The sequence below is a fragment of the Anopheles marshallii genome, chromosome 2, assembly GCF_943734725.1.
Source record: "Anopheles marshallii chromosome 2, idAnoMarsDA_429_01, whole genome shotgun sequence".
NCBI lineage: Eukaryota > Metazoa > Arthropoda > Insecta > Diptera > Culicidae > Anopheles > Anopheles marshallii.
Genome location: NC_071326.1, coordinates 21,396,958 through 21,419,891, shown reverse-complemented (window position 1 = coordinate 21,419,891; position 22,934 = coordinate 21,396,958). Strand labels below are relative to the sequence as shown.

Here is a 22,934-nt window from a genome sequence, read left to right as displayed (position 1 = left end):
TCCTTTTAACTAATTCCCGTTATATTGCGAGCGGTGCATTGTTTACTGGAGCGCGCGCGCCTCTGTCGCAAATTTGTTTGGATTGTTTGACAGCTTTCGACCATGCCAAGGTTGCTAAGTCATGGATGCGGAGCATATTAATTATTGCAGTTTTTCTTCAATTTCTAATCTATGAAATTTATGGACTTTCCTACACTATCTGTACTCTTCATACATATTTTTCATCGTCTTCGTATGCTGCATAACACGTTTAAAGTTAAATGCTTTGATAAATGACTGTACGCCGAGGTTTCGTTTTTAACTTCCATCAGGGTTGTCAAACATGCATGTGAGTTTCGTTGTTTTGTGTTGACATTTTGCCTACACGCAAACAGGTGTGTGTTTTCACTTGTTCACGGAAATGATATTCCTTCAAAACATTGGGTTTCCCCCTCGGGAATATCCAACCAGTTCAGTTTAGTGGGTGGAACGCACAAATTGGAACATTGTACACCATGACAACGCCTTACGGGCGGCAAACAATGGGCGAAAGTGCGGCGGAAAATGGTGCCAATCTATCTAACTTTAACTACATCTACGACATTCCAAGGATGGAGAAAAAACGGCTTGCTGCGCTGCTGGAGATCAACGACAAGTGGTACGAGCTTGGACTGAAACAGATGGGATACAGTAGCGCCGACCTGGATGTAGGTATTTGGAACCAAAGTGTAACAAGTATTTCAAAACAAGTGTTTACTATTTTGTTAATTCCATCTTCACATCCCCCACACATTCGCAGGGTACACAACGGTGCTGTCAACGAAACAATCGATCACCAGCGGAAGATTTGCTCGATAAATGGGGCAATTACAACCACACGATCACGGAACTGTTTGTTGTGCTTTCGCGCGAGAAACTATACAGCTGCATGGAAATCATCAAACGCTATGTTCATCCGCGATACCATGTGCTGATAAAGCAACAGCCCCGAGGTGATGGGCGACTTTCACCTGCCAATGAGATGGGTACATTTTCCGGTGCGGATGTAAAAACCGAACCGAAACTACCAAACGTCCACTGTGGCCCAGAAGCAAAAGAGGTGAACGATGGAGCTAACAAGAAAGCGAACGGTAATCCGGTCGCGCCGAAAGCTCCCCATGGAATGGCCGCCAAGAATGAAAGCAATCCGTTAAATTCGAAAGAAAATTCCCCTTTCGCCAATGAACTGGCGGATCTGTCCAGTTTAATACCGAAAATTAGCTACGATGAGCTGACGGCTGCTACCGAAAATTGGAGTGAGCGGAACATCCTCGGCAAGGGTGGCTTTGGAACGGTGTATCGAGGGTTCTTCAAACATACGTACATGGCAATCAAAAAAATCGACTGTAGCAAGGTTAAAACGAGCGAGGCGGAGCGTATCCAGCTGCAACAAAGTTTCAACGAGCTGCGTTTCCTTAATTCCTGTCGCCATGACAACATTGTGCCGCTGTTCGGATACAGTTTAGATAGTAGGTTTAGTAATGATCGAAAGTCAAAGTGCAAGCTTAACTTTTGCTTTCCCTTTTGCAGAGGAACCCTGCTTGGTGTACCAGTTTATGCAGGGTGGTTCTTTGGACAAAAGTTTGTTTGCACGTCGACCCGCACCTACATTGACGTGGAAGGACCGGATGAACATCGCGCTAGGAACCGCAAAGTAAGTAGGAAAGAGGGTTTTCTTTCAACTGTTGGTAGTGGTGGTGGTCTACCGGGAAATTTACGATCCTCCCTGTCTTGCAAAAAAAAAAAAAAACAGAGGCCTCCAGTACCTTCACACCTTTGCCGAGAAACCGTTTATACACGGTGACATCAAGCCGGGCAATATACTGTTGAACGAATACAAGCAACCACGCATCGGTGACTTTGGTTTGACGCGCGAAGGAGCGCTGCAAGATTCGGCTATCGTTGTGACGTACCTGTACGGTACCAGGCCATACATCCCACCGGAGTTTCTCAGACACCGGGAGCTAACCACCAAGGTAGACACGTACAGTTTCGGGGTAGTGCTGTGCGAGATCGGGACCGGTTTGCGGGCGTGGGACGAACGGCGAACGGATAAACATCTGAAGGAGTACATTACCCGGGCGGTGCAAGAAAATATGGACGTTACGCAGCTGATGGACAAATCGATACCGATCGATTCTGCTACGGATAATTTGTTTTGCTTGCAAATACTCAGAGTGGGCCATCTGTGCACGAACGATGATCCGCGACAGCGACCAGATATGGTGACGGTGATGTTGCACCTTAGTAGCGCATTAGGGAGGGTTTGATAATTCGTAAGGATGACGAAAACATAGTTTTCACCCAAAAGTAATTTCAATTCCATTCCAACATTCCAAAGTCAAAGTGTCTTAGTCAGTCTAGAAGTATGCTATAGCAGACGCAAAGCACATTTGCTGAATTTGAAGCTAAAATGGAAAACATGGAGCAGTTATTGGATAATTTTCAATATTAACTGAAACTGAAAATGTTCAGGTAGATCTGGAATCCTTTTCACTTTCCCTTCTTCTTTTCTCACTTTTTCCATTAAACATTCTCACTGGAAAGCTTTCTACAGATTTCGATCGTTTCCACTATAGAAAAAGTTCCCTTGAACTTGAAAAGGCTCCACAAATGCTGGACCATTTTATATCGATGCAGCAGCCCGTCCAACAAAAAATACTTTGGTCCATATCTTTAACACCATTGTGCCTTGTCCATTAATAGTAACAATTAAATAATTTAAGCTTTTTTTTATAATAAAATCATTTCGGACCCGTGTGATGGGGAATGTATGTTAACACGCGTACACAAAATTAAATGTTTTTAAAATAGTGTTTTTTTTTTGTTTTATTTTGTCTGTTTTGTTTCCAATAATTTTATCATCAGTGATAATCATGACTTTACCATATGGTGATAGTTTTATAACTACAGTTTCTGTTTCGGCTGAGTGTTTTTTTTCTCTTCTTTGTTTCTTGCTCCTCTTTTCTACGCGTCCCCTGTTTAATCACGACACAGTCGTTCTCGTACTTTAATGCACACTTTTCACCAAAAATCACTCTTTCTCTCCACACCCAACACACCAAGAACCGTTGTTACGTTGTACTTGTTGCGCCGTATCTTCTTTCTACATCGCTTTACAGTTTATTGATTGGGAGTTTGTATGTTGTGTACTGCCGTGTGTGTATAGTTTTGTAATGTTGCCGTTTGGTTTGTTTCAACTCTGGCTTTCCACGTTTTGTTTTATGTTTTTTTTTCTTCGGTTATCTAAACATCTATCCTCACACGCGCGTGAAAAGGAGGATTGAGTTCATTTGTACCTTTTTGCATGAATGTGTGTATTGTGTTTTTCTTGTTTTTCTTTTTACATAAATGTTTTTTTTAATTTACATACCCGTCCCGACAGGCAAAGTAAAAGTTTGAAAGTTTTTGTGTTTTTTTTTTCTCCGAAACTGCACAAATACCAAACTGGCTGGTTTAATCATTTAGACAAACAGTTTTCCATAACTATTTGCTTTATTGTTCCACTGATCGATAGTTGATGGTTGAAAGTAGTGCCAATTGTTTTACAGCAGACAGTACCCAGCATACTTTATCTACAACTGATTGCTCTTGCCCATGCCATTCTTATGCATGTAACGTTTGTTCTTGTTCAGCTTTTAATGCTGAACCGCATTTTGCATACTCCGCAGCAGAGTTGTTACACACGCATGATGTTCCCGATATTATGTTTGATTTATTATTTTTATTACAGCTTTGTGTGTTTTGTAGTTCTGTTTTAAATACTGTACAATACATAATAAACTTAGTGACTTAAAACATAAAGTAAAACGCATTAAAATAAACTTCTAACCATTTTTTTACACCTTTTTCTCCTGCCATTTTTTCCCTTTCTTGCTTTCCTTTTTCTTCCTCGATCTTATGCCTTTAATCATGCCTTTAATTATCTTTTCTTATCAGTCGCTTGTAATTGCCTGTGCAGCAGAGGAATTTGGGTTTTGGTATTTAATTGTATGTAGCTACAATTACAGGGATTAAAAACAGTTTACTCCCGCATTCGTTTTTTTCCAACAACTCCAAATCCAGCATTGCCTTTTGAAAATTATCCATTCAAGCTCACGTACCAATACATTCGTTGTGTGGACGTTTTCTGGTTGTTTTAGCCTTGGGATTTCCTTTTTTCTTTTGCAGAATCACTTATTCAACAATCTCCCTCTCCATTGCACCATGCAACACAAACTAAAAAACAAACAACACAAGATTTTAAAAAAATAATAAATACACACATACATTCGTTTCCCTATCACTCTTTCGTTCCTTCCCCTAAACTTTTACCGTAGTTTACTATCATGCACTTCGTTTCGTTTTTTGTTTAATTCTCTTTTTCCTTGTTTTGACTGATTTTCCATTTGTTTCGTTTGTTGCCACACGTTGTTGCTTCGTTTTGTAGCCCACTTTTCTCATCCTGTCTCCTGGTGCTATTATTACAATATATTTACAATACAAAAATATATATACTTTTTTTTTGCTTTGTTTTGTTTGGTTTACAAATTGTGTACGTAAAAGTGCTGCGTTTGCTCTGTTCGCCTCTTTCTATCTCTCTTTTCACCAGCTTCATATGTTTCATCGAGTTAATCCTTTATCCTTTGCTGCGTATAAGTTTCATAAACTATGTCGCCTAATCTCGCCCTTGTTTTCTTTTTTTTCTTGTTTCATTTGTGGCTTGTTGCTTCAACCGGCACTTTCTTTGCTTACCACCATCGTGCGGATGGTTTATTGATCGGGCACGCTTTTGGAATATGATCAATCGATCACTATACATGTTTGTGTATATGAGTGTGTGTGTGTTGTGTGTGTTTTGCTACTTTTTATTGATTGTTTTTTTGTTTTGTTTCGTTTGTTATCTTTTACTTTAAGAAGAAAGATTATGCACTCTGTCGCAAAAATATAATTCTTTCTCTTAATGATTCCGCCAGGTCGGCAAGAAACAAGTCGATAGTTTGCCGGTTCAGTAGTTAATACCAAGTCTTTGTGTCTCATCTTCCAGCAATGCAAGCCAACAACACTGCACGCAAATCACCACGAACTTGCTCGTTACATGAACATGTCTTTTTCCCAATTCCACGGAAACAAAAGCAATTGGAAAGGCATAGGAAATGCAGAAAACCTATTAGCAGCCGCGAGTGTACTGGCGTACTGGGTTTTACAACACCACACACACACACACCATTTTGCTAGCATTAACCGAAACTTTACAAATTCAGGTTCGGTTTCGAACGCGTTCGCTGGCTACATTTTCTACACTACACTTGTTTAGTTAACGTATCCTTTGTTGTTGTTTTTTTTTGTATTTTGTTTTAGAACTATGTTACGAATGTAATATTCTAATTGTTGCCCCCATTTTAGAGTAGGTTGGTTGTGTAAAATGTTTCCTCGAATCGCTTTCTCGCACAACACTATTGCTCTACTAAGAAAAAAAAACGTAAACAATTGCTACTATTGTGTAGTTAATGGTCAAGTTGATCCCTCTCTCTTTCTCTGTTCTTCATTATGCGATCACATTCGTTATGCGATCGCGCCATTTGTGTACACCCCCGTTTGTGAACCATATGGTTCCACACACACGCGCACACACACACAAGGACACACTGATAAAGACACATACATGCACATCAACACACGTTTACTATTCTAAACACAACAGTGATCTCGTAGCAATAGAAGTAGTAGTTGTAGTACAGTAGCAGTAGCAATCAGTAGCGCACTAAACACTAATTCTACTATTCTCTCCCGTGCCATATTGACCAAATTGCGTTTATCGGTTTACGCCTTATTTGTTGCCTGTTATCATGTATAGTTTTGCTTGTTATGTGTCTAAATTTATGAATAATTCCATTCTGTTACATTTATTCTATTACCTGTGCTTCGTATGTGTTTGTTTCTTCTCCGCTCTTCTATTTCTTCTGCTATATTTTTGTTTTGTTTGTGTGTTGCTGTGGATTCTATACACAAAAAAGTATATTACTCTCCATTTGTATTCGTCTGCTCTCACCGTTATTTTTAATTATTCTCTTCTCGCCTTGTTTTGTACGCATTTCCGTTCGGAACGGACACGGCACGCGCAAGTACACAGCAATGTCCCGAACATAAATGTGTGTGAGAGAGAGAGACACCGACAGTTTTGAAAGAGGAAGAATTCCGAAACCGATTCGTATAACTTGCACAAACGTCCCCTCTCAGCTCGTATTTGCTTTGCTCCGCATTGTTTTCTTTTTATTATGTTGCTTTCACAGCCTTACAACACCACACGCACACAAAAGCTTCCCCCAGATCTCTTTCCAGATCTGGGGTAAGAAGTACTGTAAAAAGGTGGCATGTGACTAATTGGTCATGTGGACATGATTTGGATGATTTCGCAATGAACTTTGTGTTAAGTTTGTGTTGGTTGGTGCCCTTCGTGGAGTACGGATGATGCGAAACAAAAGGTATGAATAGGATTACTTCGCACTCTATTGTCTCTCGTATGTCCCCGCTACTCAAAGTGATGAATATTACTGGCCTTCCGCTGGAGACTGGGTGAGTGTGTTCTCGAAATGATGAATACCTTTTTCCCGCTACCATTTTACAAGGAACTAGCTGTTTGCACAATAGTTATATGTGACCGATCAGTGTATCTTTTATACTATCCTTTATGATCATCTGTACTTGTATCTGTACTTTCGAATCCGTGCGTTGTTCATCTTGTTGGCCGAGAATTCAGGCAGTTTATGGATCCGCACTATATCATCGATCGCTAAAGGATGGGTCACCCATTTAGGTTTACAACTCGCTTCAGTCGTTCAATTAAGTAGTGTACACTTCCTTTGACGTAATCCTTTCTCTATTCGAATGCTTTTTAGCAAACTGTAAAAGAGAAATGGAAAAGAAAAGTATAAATAACCTTTTCGGAACTCAATCGGATTTGTTCCTTAAATTTATCTTACTCACCTCCACTACGCGCACTAAAATGCTATCGTGGTAGATAAAAAAGCTCCCGTACGCCGACATTGCGCTACACAGATAAATGTACTGCATTTGCCGGTGGGCGAAGACACTTTCCATGCCTCCACTGCACTTGCGGTTCACGATGGATGTCTGGATGCTACTGCAAGAGTTTTGGTCCCCTCGTTGATGCCGCATCCGTGGGACACCATATCCACCCCGTGGTGCGTATTGTTGGTTTATAGTATTTAAGTTTGTTAATTATATTTGTACGATCGCTCGTTCCCGGTAAGCGACCACGAATGATCTCTACGCCGTACATTTGTCGTACGCACATCTATTCAAAAACGAAGCCACACTTGTGCGTGGTAGCAGCGTTTCACGTTGCAACGCGTGTTCCAACGGTCTTAGTGAGTTAAATGCAGCTGCAGACGATTCCCGCCATTCGGCGGTGCAAGCTCGATCGTTGCCAATCCATTCGAAGCTTGCTGTATCACGCGGAGTCCTTGCGATGTCGGCAACAAGATGGGACTGTAAACAACGCCCTGTAAAATGAATGGAAAAGAGAAAACGACAATTTAGTCCTGACTGCTTACTTCTTTCTTTGCTGTTGGGCGCGTTCGTTCGATCCACACGCGAATACGTACCATCTTACTGTCCTTATCCAACGGCGCCAGAGCGAACGTGTTACCATTCATGATCGTGATAACCTTCGTTCCCGGTGGGTCGAGGGCCGCCGTAGCATTGACGGCCGCGCTATGGTTGGTGGGTTGTGATTGTGTTGCGATAATCTCAAGCTTACTATTATCAGTCCGTACGGTACCGTTCTTGCCGATCGTACCGTTGATCAGTTCTTTGCTACCTACGGCTGGCACGTGCACCATGGTCGTCGTAGCCGCCGTCGGCAGCGTCGGTGCAATGGTCGACGTGTTGTATACCGATCTTGCCATCGTGCCGACGACTGCCGTACTGTTCACGCCATTGCTACTGATGCCGTTGCCACCATTGCTGGTCAACTGGAGTGCCTGGCTGGGCAGACTCAGCGCTCCGCTAACTCCACCGACCGTGTTCGCGGTCGTAATAGCGATCGAGGTGGGTCCATTACCACCCAACCCATTGCTTACAGCGCCGGATGTTACGTTTAGGTTCAGTGGGATGGTTTGGATGGCCGGTGAGCCCGCCGCAGTCGTTGTGGCCAGCAGTTGCGAATGGGCAATGCCAACTATATTTGTCGCACCATTTGCTATCGCGAGGAAATAGAGAAACAAACATTACAGATTTGTGCCGTATGGGGCGGTTTTGCATCCTCTTTGTAATTGGTACTCACCACCGACAATAACGGGCAACGGTGCGGTAGTTGTGGTCGTACCGTTTAACGTAACGTTCGTACCATTTATACTTGTACCGTTCACCATGGCCAGCGTTGAACTGCTCAGATTAAGCCCGTTCAATGGTGCGGCAGTAATTTTAAGCGATGTTGTCTGCGGCCCGGTACTGCTCGGTATGACGTTGTGCGCTTCCATACTGCTACCCTTGGTGGTAAGTGAGAGTGGAACCAACAGGTTCGTTGCTGCAGACGAAACGGATAAGCTGGAGGATACCGACGAGGACGGCGAGGACGACGAAAGTGACGACAAAGGAGACGTCGAACTTCGGGCAAGTGCTGGACTGGCACGTGTTGGCGATGACACAGATAGCACCGGAGAGATTGTCGTTTGAAGCTGTAATGGGGACAAGATTGCAATGATTGTTCATCGTATCAATACTTGCGCAAATTGAAGTAACATTAATCACGCTTCTTACCGGCAGGTTACTGATGGAGGCATTCGTAGCTATACTGGACAGCGAGCTACTGGAACTGTATCGAATTCCGTTACGACCCGGTATGGTAGATCCAACGGCTATTATATCTGATTGTTGATCTGTAGAAAGAGCGAAGAAAATGGAAATGCTAATATTAGTACCTTTAAAGAAAAAAAAATATCTGGAAAAGCGAAACAATCACACAATTACAAATCCTGAAAGGGGGATGTACAATTGCATCTACCGGTACAGTTGCCTGCATTTGTTCATTTGCTATAGTGCAGCCCGTGTACCGTCCAAGCAGCAATCGCTATTTTCGCATGTATTTGTCCACCCTACTCTATACATGCAAAAGGGCCAACACGCACCGTAGCCTTCGGACGCGATGTAGGCTGCGGACGGAATCAAACATCGATTGGTTTGGTCCGAAAGAATTGGATTTGTAATTCTCATCGAATTGAAAATCTTCCACCCAGGGCAACACACATATCCGCAAACGCAAACGATCTAAACGAGCAAAGCGAACCAATCGCGGGTGCCCACCACCGATTATAATTGTGAGCCTGTCGCTTGCATCTGCATAACGGGCGTTGCAAGCGCGCAAGTTGCGCAGTGCATTATTTGCAGCCTACCGTGAACGGAAAGGATGGAAAAGAGAGAAAAAATGCACGGAGGAATATTTTAAGCACTTCATTCCCACCAATTGGCCCACGGAAGGAACACAGCAGTCGGTAGTTTCATGCACCGCAAGTTTGTACGGTGACACACTCTTATCCATCTGTCTTCCCAAACGCCCACAATCTATCGAATTGTGCTGGTATTTCACGGTAGCTCACTGATTGGAATGCAATCTTCCTGTTCTATCCTTTAGTGTGCTCTGCCATATAATGTCTCTTCTTCTAAGTCGTCAGTGCTCAGTGCAAAAGTAGTTTTAATGCGCTACTTCAGACATTAGTTCATTGTTTACCTCGCTCCGATTGCACGCTGCTGGACTGGACAAGATTGAGACTGCCAGTGGCGTTGGTAGGGTTTGGCGTAATATCGGTGTCCGGTGCCAGCCGGGATACATCGATATCGCCCATTTGTGTGATTTCGCGCTTCAGCACCAGAATTCGATTTTGGTTCGCAATTTTCTCCTTCGCTAACCGCTCCATTTCGTGCTCGTACTCACGCTCCTTGCGCTTTTGCAACTGAAAGACAAACGAATAGATTAGGAAGAGTAACAATTAGTTATCATCACAACGATGGGAGTTTTCATCTGTTGTTTGATGGATGACTTGCATCAGTCTACACACGATTGAATCTTACCTGTATGTGCCGTATGGCTGCGTGCAGTATGGACAGATTGGAGATCTTTTTCTCGTCGGGTTGCAGACTTAGCTGCTTCTTCAGCTGCTCAAAGCACTCCTTCAGATGAGCTCGACGATTTTTTTCAAGCTTATTGTGTACCTCACGCGTACCGACACTGGATCAAACAAGGAAAACAGGAATTAATCATAGCAGTTGAGAATGTTCCCTCGGGGGTTTAACGGACGTAATGAAACAAAACTATTGTCCCTTATCACGAGAGTGATGGTGAACTTTCATACTAACTGCGATTACTTACCCATTGCTGTTAGAGCTGGTCGTCCTTCGCCGCGTTCCTGTCGGGATGTTGGCATACAGTGCAGCTGCACCGGTCGCACCCTGCGAATTGATTGCCGAAACCGACAGCCCGGCTGCTACCTGCTGTTGCAGTTCCAGCGGCAAATGCTGCACTGTCGGATGATGTGGCACCCCGAGGACGGGGCTCGTTCCGTTCAGTGTACTTCCCGCAGCTGCAGCAACAGCAGTTGCCTGCAACACACTGTTGATGTTGATCGGCAACACACTGGTCAACCCCGGTGGCAACGGTGACGAGCTGCCGATGCCTGCGGTGGCTGTGCCGCTACCATTGCCACTATGGTTGGCAATGTATCCACCAGTGCTGGAACCGTTGCTGAGGTTTAGCGACGACTGCGAGTCGTCGATCGGCGATACGGTTAGCGTCGACGACGAAGACGACGACGATGATGACGACGACGAGGAAGAGGAGGACGATGACGACGACGATGAGGATGAGGACGAAGAGGAGGATAGCGATGACAGCGTGGACGAGGCTGGCGGTGTCGTCGAGAGACCGAGCACCGGATGCACCGAGGTGGTGTTGTGTTGCTGTTGCTGATAGTGCGCGTTTTGCTGATGGTTTAGGCCCTTGGTGGAGAGGTCAATCGTCACCGGGGAGCTGTTGGACGTGATCGGTACCGCCACATGGTTGACGGTCAGATGCTTCGAATGGTGCTGTGTACCGTTGGTCGCGATCACGACCAACGGTGGTGCCGTGGAATGACCATTAGCAAGTGGCTCGTCTGCAAAGGAATGAAAGAGGTTGGAAACGTATGTGTTAGAACGTTTTGCAAAATTAAAAAGCGATTAACTTAATTGTGTGAATATGTTAAAGAAACATGTCAAATTCTGGTGATATCCACCAGATATTTAACACAACAGAAGGAAAACCTTTCCAATATACCAACACCCAATAGGCTTTGTCTTCGTCTAATAGTGAACAAAACTGCAAGATTGCATCTTTTACGGAGGATGTTTTCCTGCTAAAATCGATCATCCAATCTGCTGCACCGTTGTGTGCTGGTGTGTACGTCATCCTGTACCGTAACAGAGACAAATGGGTGAACGTTCGATCGGGGGGAACTGAAGTAAATATGAAAAGCACTTTCCTCAAACGCCTCAACGCCGATCACCCCAAGATGATGCCACCCCAAGAAACCCGCCGCCGTAAGACAACATCGGCACCGCATCGCGGTAGTACACGTGTTTGTTGAGCACGCGGCAGCACGATCTTGACACACACCACCAGCCGGTCCCCCCACCAATGCACCTCGCCCTTCACCTACGAAACAACCCACACACTGCCACCATACGGCGCGCATTCGGCTGCAGCCAGGCATTCTGCATCGGAACAGGCACACACCACCTTGCGCTCCACGAACCACGAGGTGTGGTGGTATTATTGTTACCTCAACAGTTTTCTTCCCAATCCCGTCCGTCTTGCACTTACACGGGGTCTCCCTTCTCCCTTCGCCATCGCTGACCTACACAGGAGCCCGCGCTCTGCCAATGGAAAAGCTGTCGCATGTCGTACGAGTTAATCCACACGGGACGGACCCCGTGTGTGTGTGTGTGTGTGTATTGTTCGGACGTGAAATAAACCTTACTAGCTGCTTGTGTCCACTATCCCGCGAGCGTACTTTTAATAACCACATGGACGCAACATTCCGATGCAGCAAAACTGTTTGCTCCCGTCTCGCTCTAATGGACGGCTCCCGCCAGCAGGGATAGTACGTTCGTTTGTTCGTGTTCCTGGGCTAAATACGACGTATCGGCAGTTGGGTTTCGTTTTCTTCTTCACCTCCCATCCCCCGACCTTTCGGCCATTGCTTGATGTAATGGTTTCAATTTTCGCCTACGTAGTACATCCGCCTCGGATCCGTGGTCGCCTTCCGTTAATGTTATAGGCTGGACGCGTGGCACTGAACTTGCCACTCAATCAAGCAAGTGCAGGAGTAGTAGTATGCGGCCAAGAAGCCTTCATGATTCTACGATTACTGGCCATTCTTGAGGAATGAGGAACCGGGAATAGGATTTTGTTTTGTTTTATGCTTATACTTTAAGCTAATCAATAATGCATTGTCAAAACGCTTTTAATGTATGACCACTTGCAATATAAAGCTACCTCACTTAACGCTGTACTGTGACATTTGCATTGCTACAATACATACCATTTGCTGGTTTCCTCTGCAAAAACTTTCCGATTGTTCCGATAAGGTCAGAGGGTTTTCGCAATTGTGAAAGTTCTCTGACTGACAACTGACCGGTGTTCAACAGGTGTTGCACAGAACATGTAACTTTCAGCCACGATACGCACGTCGTAGGCTACCAATGTAAGGGAAGGGAGAAAGATCACACCGACAGCGACGTAACACGCACCAATTAGCTGTAGGCATAAACACCCCGAACAATTCACACTTGCGGGACTTCCATTACACTTTGCCCGCTTGGGCAAGCGCCTTTCCTCCCTTGGGTAAGGATGTGGCAAAAATAGTGAGTATGAGCGGTGGCTGGCTCCGGTTCTTCCGGCCATACCGGGCAAGGATGAAGAGCTCGGGCCAGAGAACGACTGCTCCTTGAATGCTGCAAACGCTTTACGTAACGGATAACGTGTGACGGCCTGGTACCGTAGGCACGTGTTCTATCGGTTGCGTTGACAATTGGAGTGTGTGTGAGAGCAAAGTGCGAGGGTGGAAGCTTGGTTACGGATACGGTTAAGGGGCATGATTACGTGACAAAGCCTTTCACAGTAGGTTCTGGACGAGTACCAAGGCTAGCGCGAATTATCACAGTCTTGCTAACGTGTTTAACTACAAAAATACTCCAGGGCTCCAAAGTAGGAAATAAAGCGCTTCCTGCCATTTGCGGGCTTGTGTCTAAATTGATTGAAGAATTCGTAAGTATGTAATGCTCCACACACTACCAGACATCCAAGCCTCCTAATTATATGCCCAACCGTCTCAACCCTAATATGCGCAAGCGAACCTTTCATCATCAGTAACGGAAACGGTTGGCCTAGATGTATGTTTGATATGTTTTGTCTGGCCCAACAAAAACCTTCACCCGGTTTACTCTATGTGCATCAAGAAACGCTCTGCTTGCAAGGATATGGGCCAGTTACACCATATCGCGATCGCGGTTACGGCGTTACAAATGCAAGAGTTACAAACAGGGTTAGACAATTACCAATTCTGATCATCGCATCGCGCTCATTGGTAACCTGTCAATCATTCAGCGCAATGATGCAGAAGACATTCCGGGCCTTCCTCGTGTGGCAATGTGGCGCTACCAAAAATTGATCCACGTCCCGCTTCATGGCTATCGCATCTTCTGCATTATGCATCCTGTTGCACCGGTCGTTTCTCAACGGTTCCGTCACGAATCTCGCGACACGGAACAAGGACACAGAATTAAAATTAAAGACCGAAACCAGAGCCTTGATTTTGGGGCTATTCTCGAACCAAACTGTGAAGTGATGGCTCAGAAACTGGAACACCACAGTCGCCTTACGGTGTGACACGAGGTACAAAAGACCGTGGATCAACAGCAGAAACGTTTGGTTACGTGAATATTTCAGGAAAGTTGAGGAATGAGCGGTTCAATCGGAACAAGCTCAGCTGTACTGCCGAGTGACTTCATCGCAATCGGATAATGGGTTATCTAACCGCCGCGGCTCCACACCTTCACGTTTGTACGGGGTCAGTTTCAGGATCAAAGTATTTGTAGCATATTTTACATAAGATTTAATACATCGAACAGGTAGTTAAACAATTAAAACCACTATTGTACCAGCTACACCCACAAATGGTGTACTACCGTGATATGAAAACAGGTCCCCCCCACCTCCCACTCAAGGTTCCTCCAATTCTCCGATTCCCGTTGCTCCAAACCCAAACTGCTCAGCGCCAAATCCATGGACAAAGAAACTGTGGCGTAACTGGAGGGAAAAAAAACCAAAACGTTCGTTCCGTAAAACCGGGTGCCAGGTGAACGGGGTTGAAAAGAGAAGGGGCCTCCTCCGAGCGGAAAATCGCCAAGCTGTTGTATGCGTGTCGCATGGTTTGCATTTCGCTGCCAGTCCACGTGAGCCGTCGGTCTCGGGCTCCTGGACTAATGTCTCAAGTTTTCCCTTTTTCTGTCCCACTTACCACCTCCCCATCGGCTTACATTCCCTCTCCCTCCCTCCATCCCTCCCTCCACTCCCGAGGGTGGCCAAGTAAGGTTAAAATGCTGTCGAACACATTAACGATCCCCACTCGTTCGCAAAACAAGCAACCAAAGAGAGAGAGAAAGAACGAGAAAAGGGACAACCCACCGCAGGTTTTCCAACAACGGCGATATAGGGTGATTGTGGTGGCCATGGCCATGTAATGGCAGCATTCTGGCAGCGATTGGGTTGCATGGGGAACGGGCACAACGGGAACGCCTGAGGAGTCGCCGACGATTTGCGCACATTCAATCATGACAACCGGAGGTACGTGTCTTGCGTCCCCTTCTCCCCTCCCCCCCCGCATACTCCTCGATAATCAGCTAGTACACTGGCGTAACCGCGTGGTGCCTACACCACCCTCCCTTTCGGCGAAGGACCGGAGGGTTCCTGCTTTTGATGTCGGATGGCGCTACGGACGTGAGTGAGCGAATGACGTCCGTTGAGTCAGTGCACACCACTGCTGCACATGGCCCCATCCGATTCGACGCACACACACACACACACACTCTGACGATTATGCAATCACAAACATGCTCCTTCCGCTCACGGCTCAGAGCCACCGCCTGCTCCAACCGCTGCAGCTTGCGGGAACGTGCGGGAAGGATTTCGAAGGATAAGGAAGTGCTGGAGAGCTTGGCAGCGGCACGAGCATCGAAACTACTTCATTCCCTCCATTTCATCCACTTGATGTGCTGTTTCCACGCTTCATTTTGGTTTTCCTTTTGTGTCACCACCGTCCTCATTCCCGGTGATGGACTCCGTTGCCACCTTCACACACGCTGCCATCACCCCAACGCAATGCTTCGCGGCGGTCACATGTTCATTGCGGTCCACCCGATGCGATACCGTTATCAAATTATCCAACGACAGAAGTATACAGTGAATTAAACGCAAAAAAACACACGCTCAAAGCGAAACGAATGATATTCTACGCGCGCACCCCAGTGGCCCCAGTTGCAGTGCAGACGTAAGCATACTCCACCGCTGTGGACACAATGCGGAGCACGCGGCGTGCAGTCTGGCAATTATTATTTTTGCGTGCTTTTTTGTTCTCCAATTACGCTGATACGCTCTGTTTTGTTTTCGTTCATAGAAACGTTTCCAAAAGAAAGAATTCATGCCATTTGAACTACTTTTGGTGCCTTTGTTGGAATGTACAAGTTTTGCGCAATAGAATGTTTTTCCGAAGTCGGATTACCTTTACGATCGACGCCTAGTGTCACCACAATGTCATAGTCGCAAGTGGCCTGCCTCACCACCAAACATTGATGATCTTCGTCATTCTTTTTTCTGCTAGGTAAGGTGAATCGATCGCACTTTCCTGTAGCCCTCGTTGCTTACACACTGCCCTATTGGTAGATCATGGCAGTGGAGTGAGTCCTTTGTTGAAGGAAAAACAAAGCCCCTCATCCGGTGACCATGGGAATGGGATGTAATGTGATTATAGCCCATTGCCCCGGCACGCTGCCATGCGTTGGATATGCAGGCAATCGACACACACACACACACATCCGAGCCACGTTGACCACGGTCTGCGTAAATTGCTGCTGAAGTGACTGTTTTGTCATTTGTAAGGGCGACGCCACACAGGCATACCGTATGTGCCCCGCCTCCAGTCGATCGAACAGTCGTGTAATACTGCCGCCGCATGTTGTTGTCATTTTAATAATAGTGTCCCATTCTTCACAAGTGCTATGACACGTGCACACTCGTACAATGTCGATAGTAACGAAGGCTTCCCTTCGCTTTTACCGCATGCCATCCGTGCGCAAGTACGCCCGGCCCTGATCATCCCCCGATATTGGGAGTACTGTTACTGGTACGGCGATGTAACATCGGAAAAGGTCACAATTCCGATCGGGAGGGGCAAGCATTCAAGGATTTAACCGAGTTGGTTGAGTTTGTGGTCTATTTCGTGACGATTTATAAACAAGGTTTTAAGAGATGTTTGTTAAGGCAGTTGTTAATACTGATCAGTACATAGACCGTCGGTAGACCTCGCCTGTGCAAAAAGTGATCTTTCTGTCCGTATTGGTCACACTTGAACTTCCCTCCTCGTTATCGTACGTACGTGGTTCTATGCGTGCCAATGTGCAAGATACACCGGACTATACATTTCTATTAGACTGTGTTGTTTTTCTACCCTCCAAACGTCCAAATATCGCTTGCTGTCGTTGATATTTCTATCTCCCAACACTTCGTGCTGGAGCACCATGAAACGGGCAATGGATACAACAAAAACTGACCCACCACGTGCTTCACGGGCCGGTGTTGGCGCGCCGATACACGGCTTAATTAGATTATCGTGCCACGCTAAGCGGACAAACGGGCAGAAATAGGTGCACACTGGTAAACCTGTTACACTGCCACCAAACGGGTCGGTGCGTTATGATGCAACGTTAACTGCCAGGGTGTAAGCTGGTGGTCATACACTTCGTGACGCGGTTAGTAATGGAAAGGAAGGAGACAGGAGGGGGTAGGTAATATTTACAGGCCATATTCTTGCCGCCATTCTAATGACGCATTTCAATGTGTGTCGATTGCTAGCATATTGGAAACAAGTTTGCATTGATGTTAATGTTTGTAGATGTGGAATAACTGCTTTATTAAGATTGCAACTTATTAAGGACAATGCATTCAGCAGTGAAAACTGTATCGTGTCCTGCTTTTGACGAAAATAACCAGGCGTCTCCATTTCTGTTCATCATATATTATTAATGTTTTAATAAAAATAAGGCTACTTTAGGAAAAAAAAAAATCAAACACATTTAGCTTTTCCTATCATTGAAAGCAAAACAATTAAAAAAGTACCCGTTAAGTGCATAGAAACAAATAAAAACATAAGGTAGAAATGCGTCGTCTTATTACTTATCTTTCCCCCCCTACCCACAGGTTCGAATGTAACTGACATTGACATTCACCGTATCGCAACCCGTTTGGTTAGACAACACCGAAACACCAGCACACCCTGTACATGTACAAACACAGACTCAAGCCCGCGAGTTTATACGCCGATGCAATGGAAATGCAACACGTCCGGGAGGCGGGGATCGCACGAGAGCACCTCCCGTGCCCCGTGACGGGGTGGTTTGTGGCATTATCATTATTTCAATATTATTATGACTGGCCACGAGAGAAACACGAACCCATTCGTCCCTTTTTGCGGACCTTCCTCCATCCGCCCGCACCCGACACCAGGTTCAAGTTCGTCGTTCGGGCAGCGAAGAAACGACGCAGTGCCGCGAACCGCGTATCACAACGCGGTCCGTTACCGTCATCGGCATCATCGGTGCTGCTTGTTGCATACGATTGCATAACGCATTGCGCGCCGGGCAACCTACAGGCAACCTTCACTGAATCATCGTTCCCGTGCACCATCCATTCTCTCCCGTTCCAGGACCTGGGCCCCCACCCCAGCCCGGTTGGGCCAATAATAGTGGAAAAGCAGCGGGAAAAATCACTGCATCTTCGTATTTCTATACGACAACCTCATCCTATAAAACCCCACAGGGGTAAACTTTCAACCGATGGACCACCTTCTGGCATCCGATGAAAGGAGACAGAAATGGCCCCTCGGCATAAAAATAATGACAGCCGGTGTCATTTGCAATCTCTGTTGCGCATTGCCAGTTCTTGGAAGTTGAACCATTTTGTGTGTGTGTGTGTGTGTGTGTGTGTGTGTGTGTGTGTTTAATATCAATTAAGCTAGCGCATCCTGTGCATGCGGGATAATGCTTAATCCAACCCATCCCGATGACAATAATCAATTAATTGCTGCCACAGCCGTTACGACGATTGCTTTGCGCTTGGGCAGAAACAAATGGAAAGAAAGCTTAACGGTTGAGAGCTTTCCGCCTATGTAACCGGTTCAGTACACGTGCGCAATTTCGGTTGCACAACTTTACGACGTATGGGAAGATAAGCCTCCTTCTTCCTCTTCAAACTAACCCGAGAACAACCGACCTGGTGGGAACACACGGCGAGAAGGAGAAGCATGCACAATGGGGGGGAAAAGCCATCAGTTCAGACGGCTTGAAGCTCGAAAGCGTGTACCCCTGGCGTTGTGTGCACGGTGAACACAAACAAACAAACAAACAACGTGCAACGGGTAAGATGAGCGACCGATTATTTGCTTTCATTATTCGCGAATCTTCCTTCGAGTAGCGCGAGTAGTTGCATTTGATTAGCACCGATAAGACCGGTTCACTACACACACACACACACGCATGAGAGCGGTGGAGAGATCGAGAAGTAAGACAAGAGGCGCATCAAACAATCAAACAAACCTGTCCCAACTGGCAGACTGGCCGGGCCCTTCCCCTACGACCTTCCCGGTGTTTGGGTGGGTTTGCGCAGCGCACTAAACATCCCTCTTCAAAATGTCCCACGAAAAGTGGGGGAGGTGGGGGGGGGGGGGGAACAGAATTTGCCTGAGGAAACACGACACTTCAACCATTATTATCTAACTATCGTCGCGCAATATAACGTTCCTACCTCCCGGAACTATTCCCTTCGCCTCGCGGCTAGGCACGGTGCCCCTGCCACTATTGCGACGATCATATTTTACACCATGAGCTCCCCGATTTCTCCCCTTCCCTCCCACCCAGGTAGGGTGTGATCGTGAGATGGAATTATTACGGCGTGCACTGGCACATGTTTTGCGGTCAGGCCCGCATCAACAGCATCGTGGCTGGGTGGTGTGATACGGTGTGCATTCAGTTACATGCAGTACACACTCGAGAGGGTACCCTAGAGAACAGGCTGAGGAAAGGCATCGGGACAGGGGAGATATTGAGTGCCTCCCCTCCCCTCCCCTTCCCCGACCCAGCACGTACCCGTACCAAACCATTAGAAAGCAACGCGTCGAAAACAATCGGGCTAAGAGGCGGTGGGCGCAAAAGGGAGGGTGGCAGGTTTGTTGGAATTTAGAACCGTCAGACGTCAATGGCGTCTTTACTGTGCTATGCCCCGCAAACCTATCACGTTCGTTATGCAATGGTGCAATTGCCGTGGCTCTGGTAACCCCGCTTACAAACACTGGATGGCCGAGGATCTATCGTAGATTAGATTATGCGCAATACAAAAATTAAGATGCCTTGCGTGGTACTTGTTTTTGCACATTTTGTGTTAGTATTGTTGCAATTCTTCGTACTTCATGAAGGCGACGAGGGTACGTCTGGGCTCTTTCTGCCAATATTCAATGGAGGCGCCTGGTAGTTATCCTGTTTTACTGATCCTGCTCTGGGAGCGATGAGCTCTTTTTAATCAGTCACTCATACAATATTCTTCAAAGTTGTTCAAAAAAAAAAAACGCAATTGTTCAAATAGTTCCACATAAAATTTGTCAAAAACATTTACCATTCATGTAATGCCTTATCCACTTCTTCTTCGGTGCTGCCTTCAGCTCCTTTCTGTTACAATCTTCAAGCGCTTTCGACGTTTGTTTGCCACCATCGCCCGTCGGCTGCTTCGACGCCGTCTTATCAATGCCATCCCTCGCACCCGTCGGCCATCCACCATTGCCGCCGACCGTCACTTCCGGGACTCCAACCGTTTTCATACTAAAATCCTTCGGTTCATCATCATCATCCACCCGACCGGCCGCATCGTTTTGCATTGCCTCGTCCTCGTCGCTGCAAACCTCCATCGGGTGTACATCCTCATCGCTAGCTTCCACTCGGTCCTGTTTCGCCGACGGGCTGCCACCATCGTTTGGCGTGGAGCAGGCGGACGGTACCGTAGTCGGTGGCAGTGCAGGAGACACAGCATGGCAGTGGGACCCATCCGGCGAACTTGGGCAGGATTGGCTCGTTAGCGGGTAGTGTCTGGCTTTGTTCGGTTCGGAGCAGTCGAACTCGTAAGCATTCGCTGGTGAATCGCCTGATACACTCGTGCCGGTCGATGTTGGCGCTGATGCGTTACTCGACATGGCGGTGGTCGGATTTGGAACGGAACCCGCCGCCGGTGGTAACAGTTTCATTTCGTTGTAGCAACACTTCAGAAACAGTTGATGCAAACCATTGTAATCGATTGGTGGGCCGGTGATGTTGCCCTGGGGATTATCATCAAGCGGTGCTGGAATTGTGGAGCCGCCGGGAAATACTGTCGGTGGAGAAGATTGCAGCCTGGCAACATTTTCCGCCGTCTCGATCGCATACCGATAGTATTCGTAACCAGCCGCTGCTGGAGGTCCGTCGGCAAGAGGTATTCCATTCGCCAAGGGCAAACAAGTCAGAACGTTCGCCCGATGATGATATCCACCTGCTGTCACATGGGCAGGTGCTGATATTGCGGAGTTCCCGATGGAACTGCCGTAAGGTGGCGAGCTGGCTGCAGTCGGAGCCGTTGCTGGTGGCTGGTAGTAGCCAACGGACGACGGTTTCGCTCCACCGGGTGGTTGCTTGAAGTATGGCGGAGATGATCGTGCCATACCAAGACTGCCGAACGCGCCTATCGTAGACGTACCACCACTACCCGCCGGATTGATCGACGGCGATCCCGTGCCGCGCACCCGATCCGAACTAGTCGAACGAACGATACCGTACGCACTTTTACCGACCAACCCGAGCGATCGCTGTCGTGGCAGTGTCGGTTGCACTTGCTGGTGAATGTTTGGCAACTGTGGCTGGTTCGGCAGCACGATGGCTGCCGGATGATGCGCCAAAGGATACACCGTCGAAGCAGGAAAGAACGGTGGTTGCTGTGGGCGATGCTGATGATGAAGCGGTGACACAGCGCTGGGTGTCGGTTGAACCGTCCCTCCCAGAATGTGTCTCGAGCTAAACCGAGCACCATTGACCGCCACCGGTACGAACGCTGCCGCACGCCGACGTGCATTCAGCAGCGCAGTTTCCGGCCCAGGATCTTCGTACGATTTGCGTCGCTCGAGTGCGGAACGTTTGGGCATGTTCGGCCCGAAATGGGCTGGCTTGAGACGCGCTGCATCCGGGCATGGAGCGAGCGGAATTGGTGGCGCGTGTCCGTTCAGGTTCACATTACTCATGCTGAAGCAAATGCCCACATCGGTCACCATCGCATTGCCGTAAAATCCATTCACATCCGCAATCGGTTCGAACGTGCTGCCGGTGGTGGAGTTCGTGGCAGCACTCATCGCAACGGGATTGATCACTCCCACCGGCACGGTGGGTGCTGTTGTACCCTCCCGCAATCCGGCCGTTGCCACCACCGGTAGCAGTGCAGCACTGAGATAGCTCGGCGGGATAGCAGAAGCAGCAGAAAGAGGAGGCGGAGGAGGTGGTGACGGTTTTACACCCGCAATACCGATGCAACTGCTGGCGGCGGTGCCACTAGCTCCACCGACAGCCTGCAGCAATTGGTGCTTCTTCGTCAGGATGGAGTAGGGAAAACATTTCTCCATCTCGCTCCGTGCGGTCGCCATGTCCGGCAACATGCCGACGGCATTTGGTTCATCGCGCAATGAACCATGGTTGCGACTTTGGAAGCGTTTGCTATCGTTGTACATCTTAATTGTAAACAAAAAAACACTCGAACTTAATGCGCCACACTCAGCGACCTTCGGCGTATTGGCGATGTGCAACGGAAGCCTTCGAAATCATCAATCGATCACAAAAGCCTGCACCGAGTTGGCGGTAGAATTTTCCCGGATGCGTTAGCTAATGCGACTTCCGACAGCTGTTCCGGTGTACATGATCAGTCCGTGGAGGCACTCTACTGTAACATGTTATTACATTCACTTGGTTGTTTCACGTGTGACACGTGGATGGTGATCACTTTTTCTTGCAAGAGTACATCCAACAAACCATTTCGCATAAGCACCACTAAAAACACCTGCAACTATTTCCCCCAAAACGGACTCAGGGATGTTCGATTTTGGCACGCGAAATTTTACATTCACTTTCCCGATATAGGGCTTAACACTAGCAAACGAAAGAAGAAAAACACACCAACAAGGCACAGTCTGAACAGAGAACACACTTGTTATTCACAGCCTGCCAACTTAACCATTATCAGTAAATTGGGTGGGTAAGTCAGTTTGTTTCAATTCTGCCAACCACAGCGAGCGCAAACAGCAGACCCTTCAACTGTATTATCATTTTATCTTCGCTAAATCTCGTTCCGAGTTGCTGTAGTTCGGATCGCGGTGCTGTGTGTGGAGCAAACACCGTGGTTACGAATTTTCGGCATTGAATGCGCGACTAACTACCGTACCGGTCGATGGTGAAACCCCGTGAACGTCCGGTCGTGCCAAGGAACGGACCGGGACTGAGTGCGACCATGACCGGACCGGGCTGATGAAGCCGGTAAACCGTACGGCATC

The 22,934-nt window shown here is 47.1% G+C and overlaps 2 protein-coding genes across 2 annotated transcripts; one reads left to right on the top strand and one right to left on the bottom strand.

Moving 5' to 3' along the window:
• The first annotated feature begins 494 nt into the window (after positions 1 to 494).
• Positions 495 to 2,288, top strand: LOC128707692 (serine/threonine-protein kinase pelle). The gene is made up of 4 exons (XM_053802651.1): positions 495 to 686; positions 779 to 1,487; positions 1,549 to 1,672; positions 1,772 to 2,288. The coding sequence occupies exons 1-4, from the start codon at positions 495 to 497 to the stop codon at positions 2,286 to 2,288; spliced, it is 1,542 nt and encodes a 513-aa protein (XP_053658626.1).
• A 5,097-nt stretch (positions 2,289 to 7,385) lies between these two features.
• On the bottom strand, positions 7,386 to 22,118 carry LOC128707056 (mucin-5AC-like). Its single transcript, XM_053802001.1, has 8 exons — positions 19,994 to 22,118; positions 10,388 to 11,168; positions 10,090 to 10,246; positions 9,749 to 9,971; positions 8,782 to 8,900; positions 8,306 to 8,699; positions 7,626 to 8,221; positions 7,386 to 7,523 (listed from the first exon to the last, which is right to left on the bottom strand). Exons 1-8 carry the CDS (start codon positions 22,116 to 22,118, stop codon positions 7,386 to 7,388), a joined length of 4,533 nt encoding a protein of 1,510 aa, XP_053657976.1.
• Positions 22,119 to 22,934: the final 816 nt, after the last annotated feature.

What these genes read in the sequence shown, in the direction of transcription:
- LOC128707692 (XM_053802651.1), top strand. Translation starts at nt 495, where the DNA reads ATGACAACGCCTTACGGGCGGCAAACAATGGGCGAAAGTGCGGCGGAA. An exon ending in ACAGTAGCGCCGACCTGGAT is followed by an intron (nt 687 to 778) that starts GTAGGTATTTGG and finishes ACACATTCGCAG; the next exon opens with GGTACACAACGGTGCTGTCA. An exon ending in ATCGCGCTAGGAACCGCAAA is followed by an intron (nt 1,673 to 1,771) that starts GTAAGTAGGAAA and finishes AAAAAAAAACAG; the next exon opens with AGGCCTCCAGTACCTTCACA.
- LOC128707056 (XM_053802001.1), bottom strand. Translation starts at nt 22,118, where the DNA reads ATGTACAACGATAGCAAACGCTTCCAAAGTCGCAACCATGGTTCATTG. An exon ending in CAGCCATACGGCACATACAG is followed by an intron (nt 9,972 to 10,089) that starts GTAAGATTCAAT and finishes TTTGTCTTTCAG; the next exon opens with TTGCAAAAGCGCAAGGAGCG. An exon ending in CAGCGTGCAATCGGAGCGAG is followed by an intron (nt 8,901 to 9,748) that starts GTAAACAATGAA and finishes CTCTTTCTACAG; the next exon opens with ATCAACAATCAGATATAATA.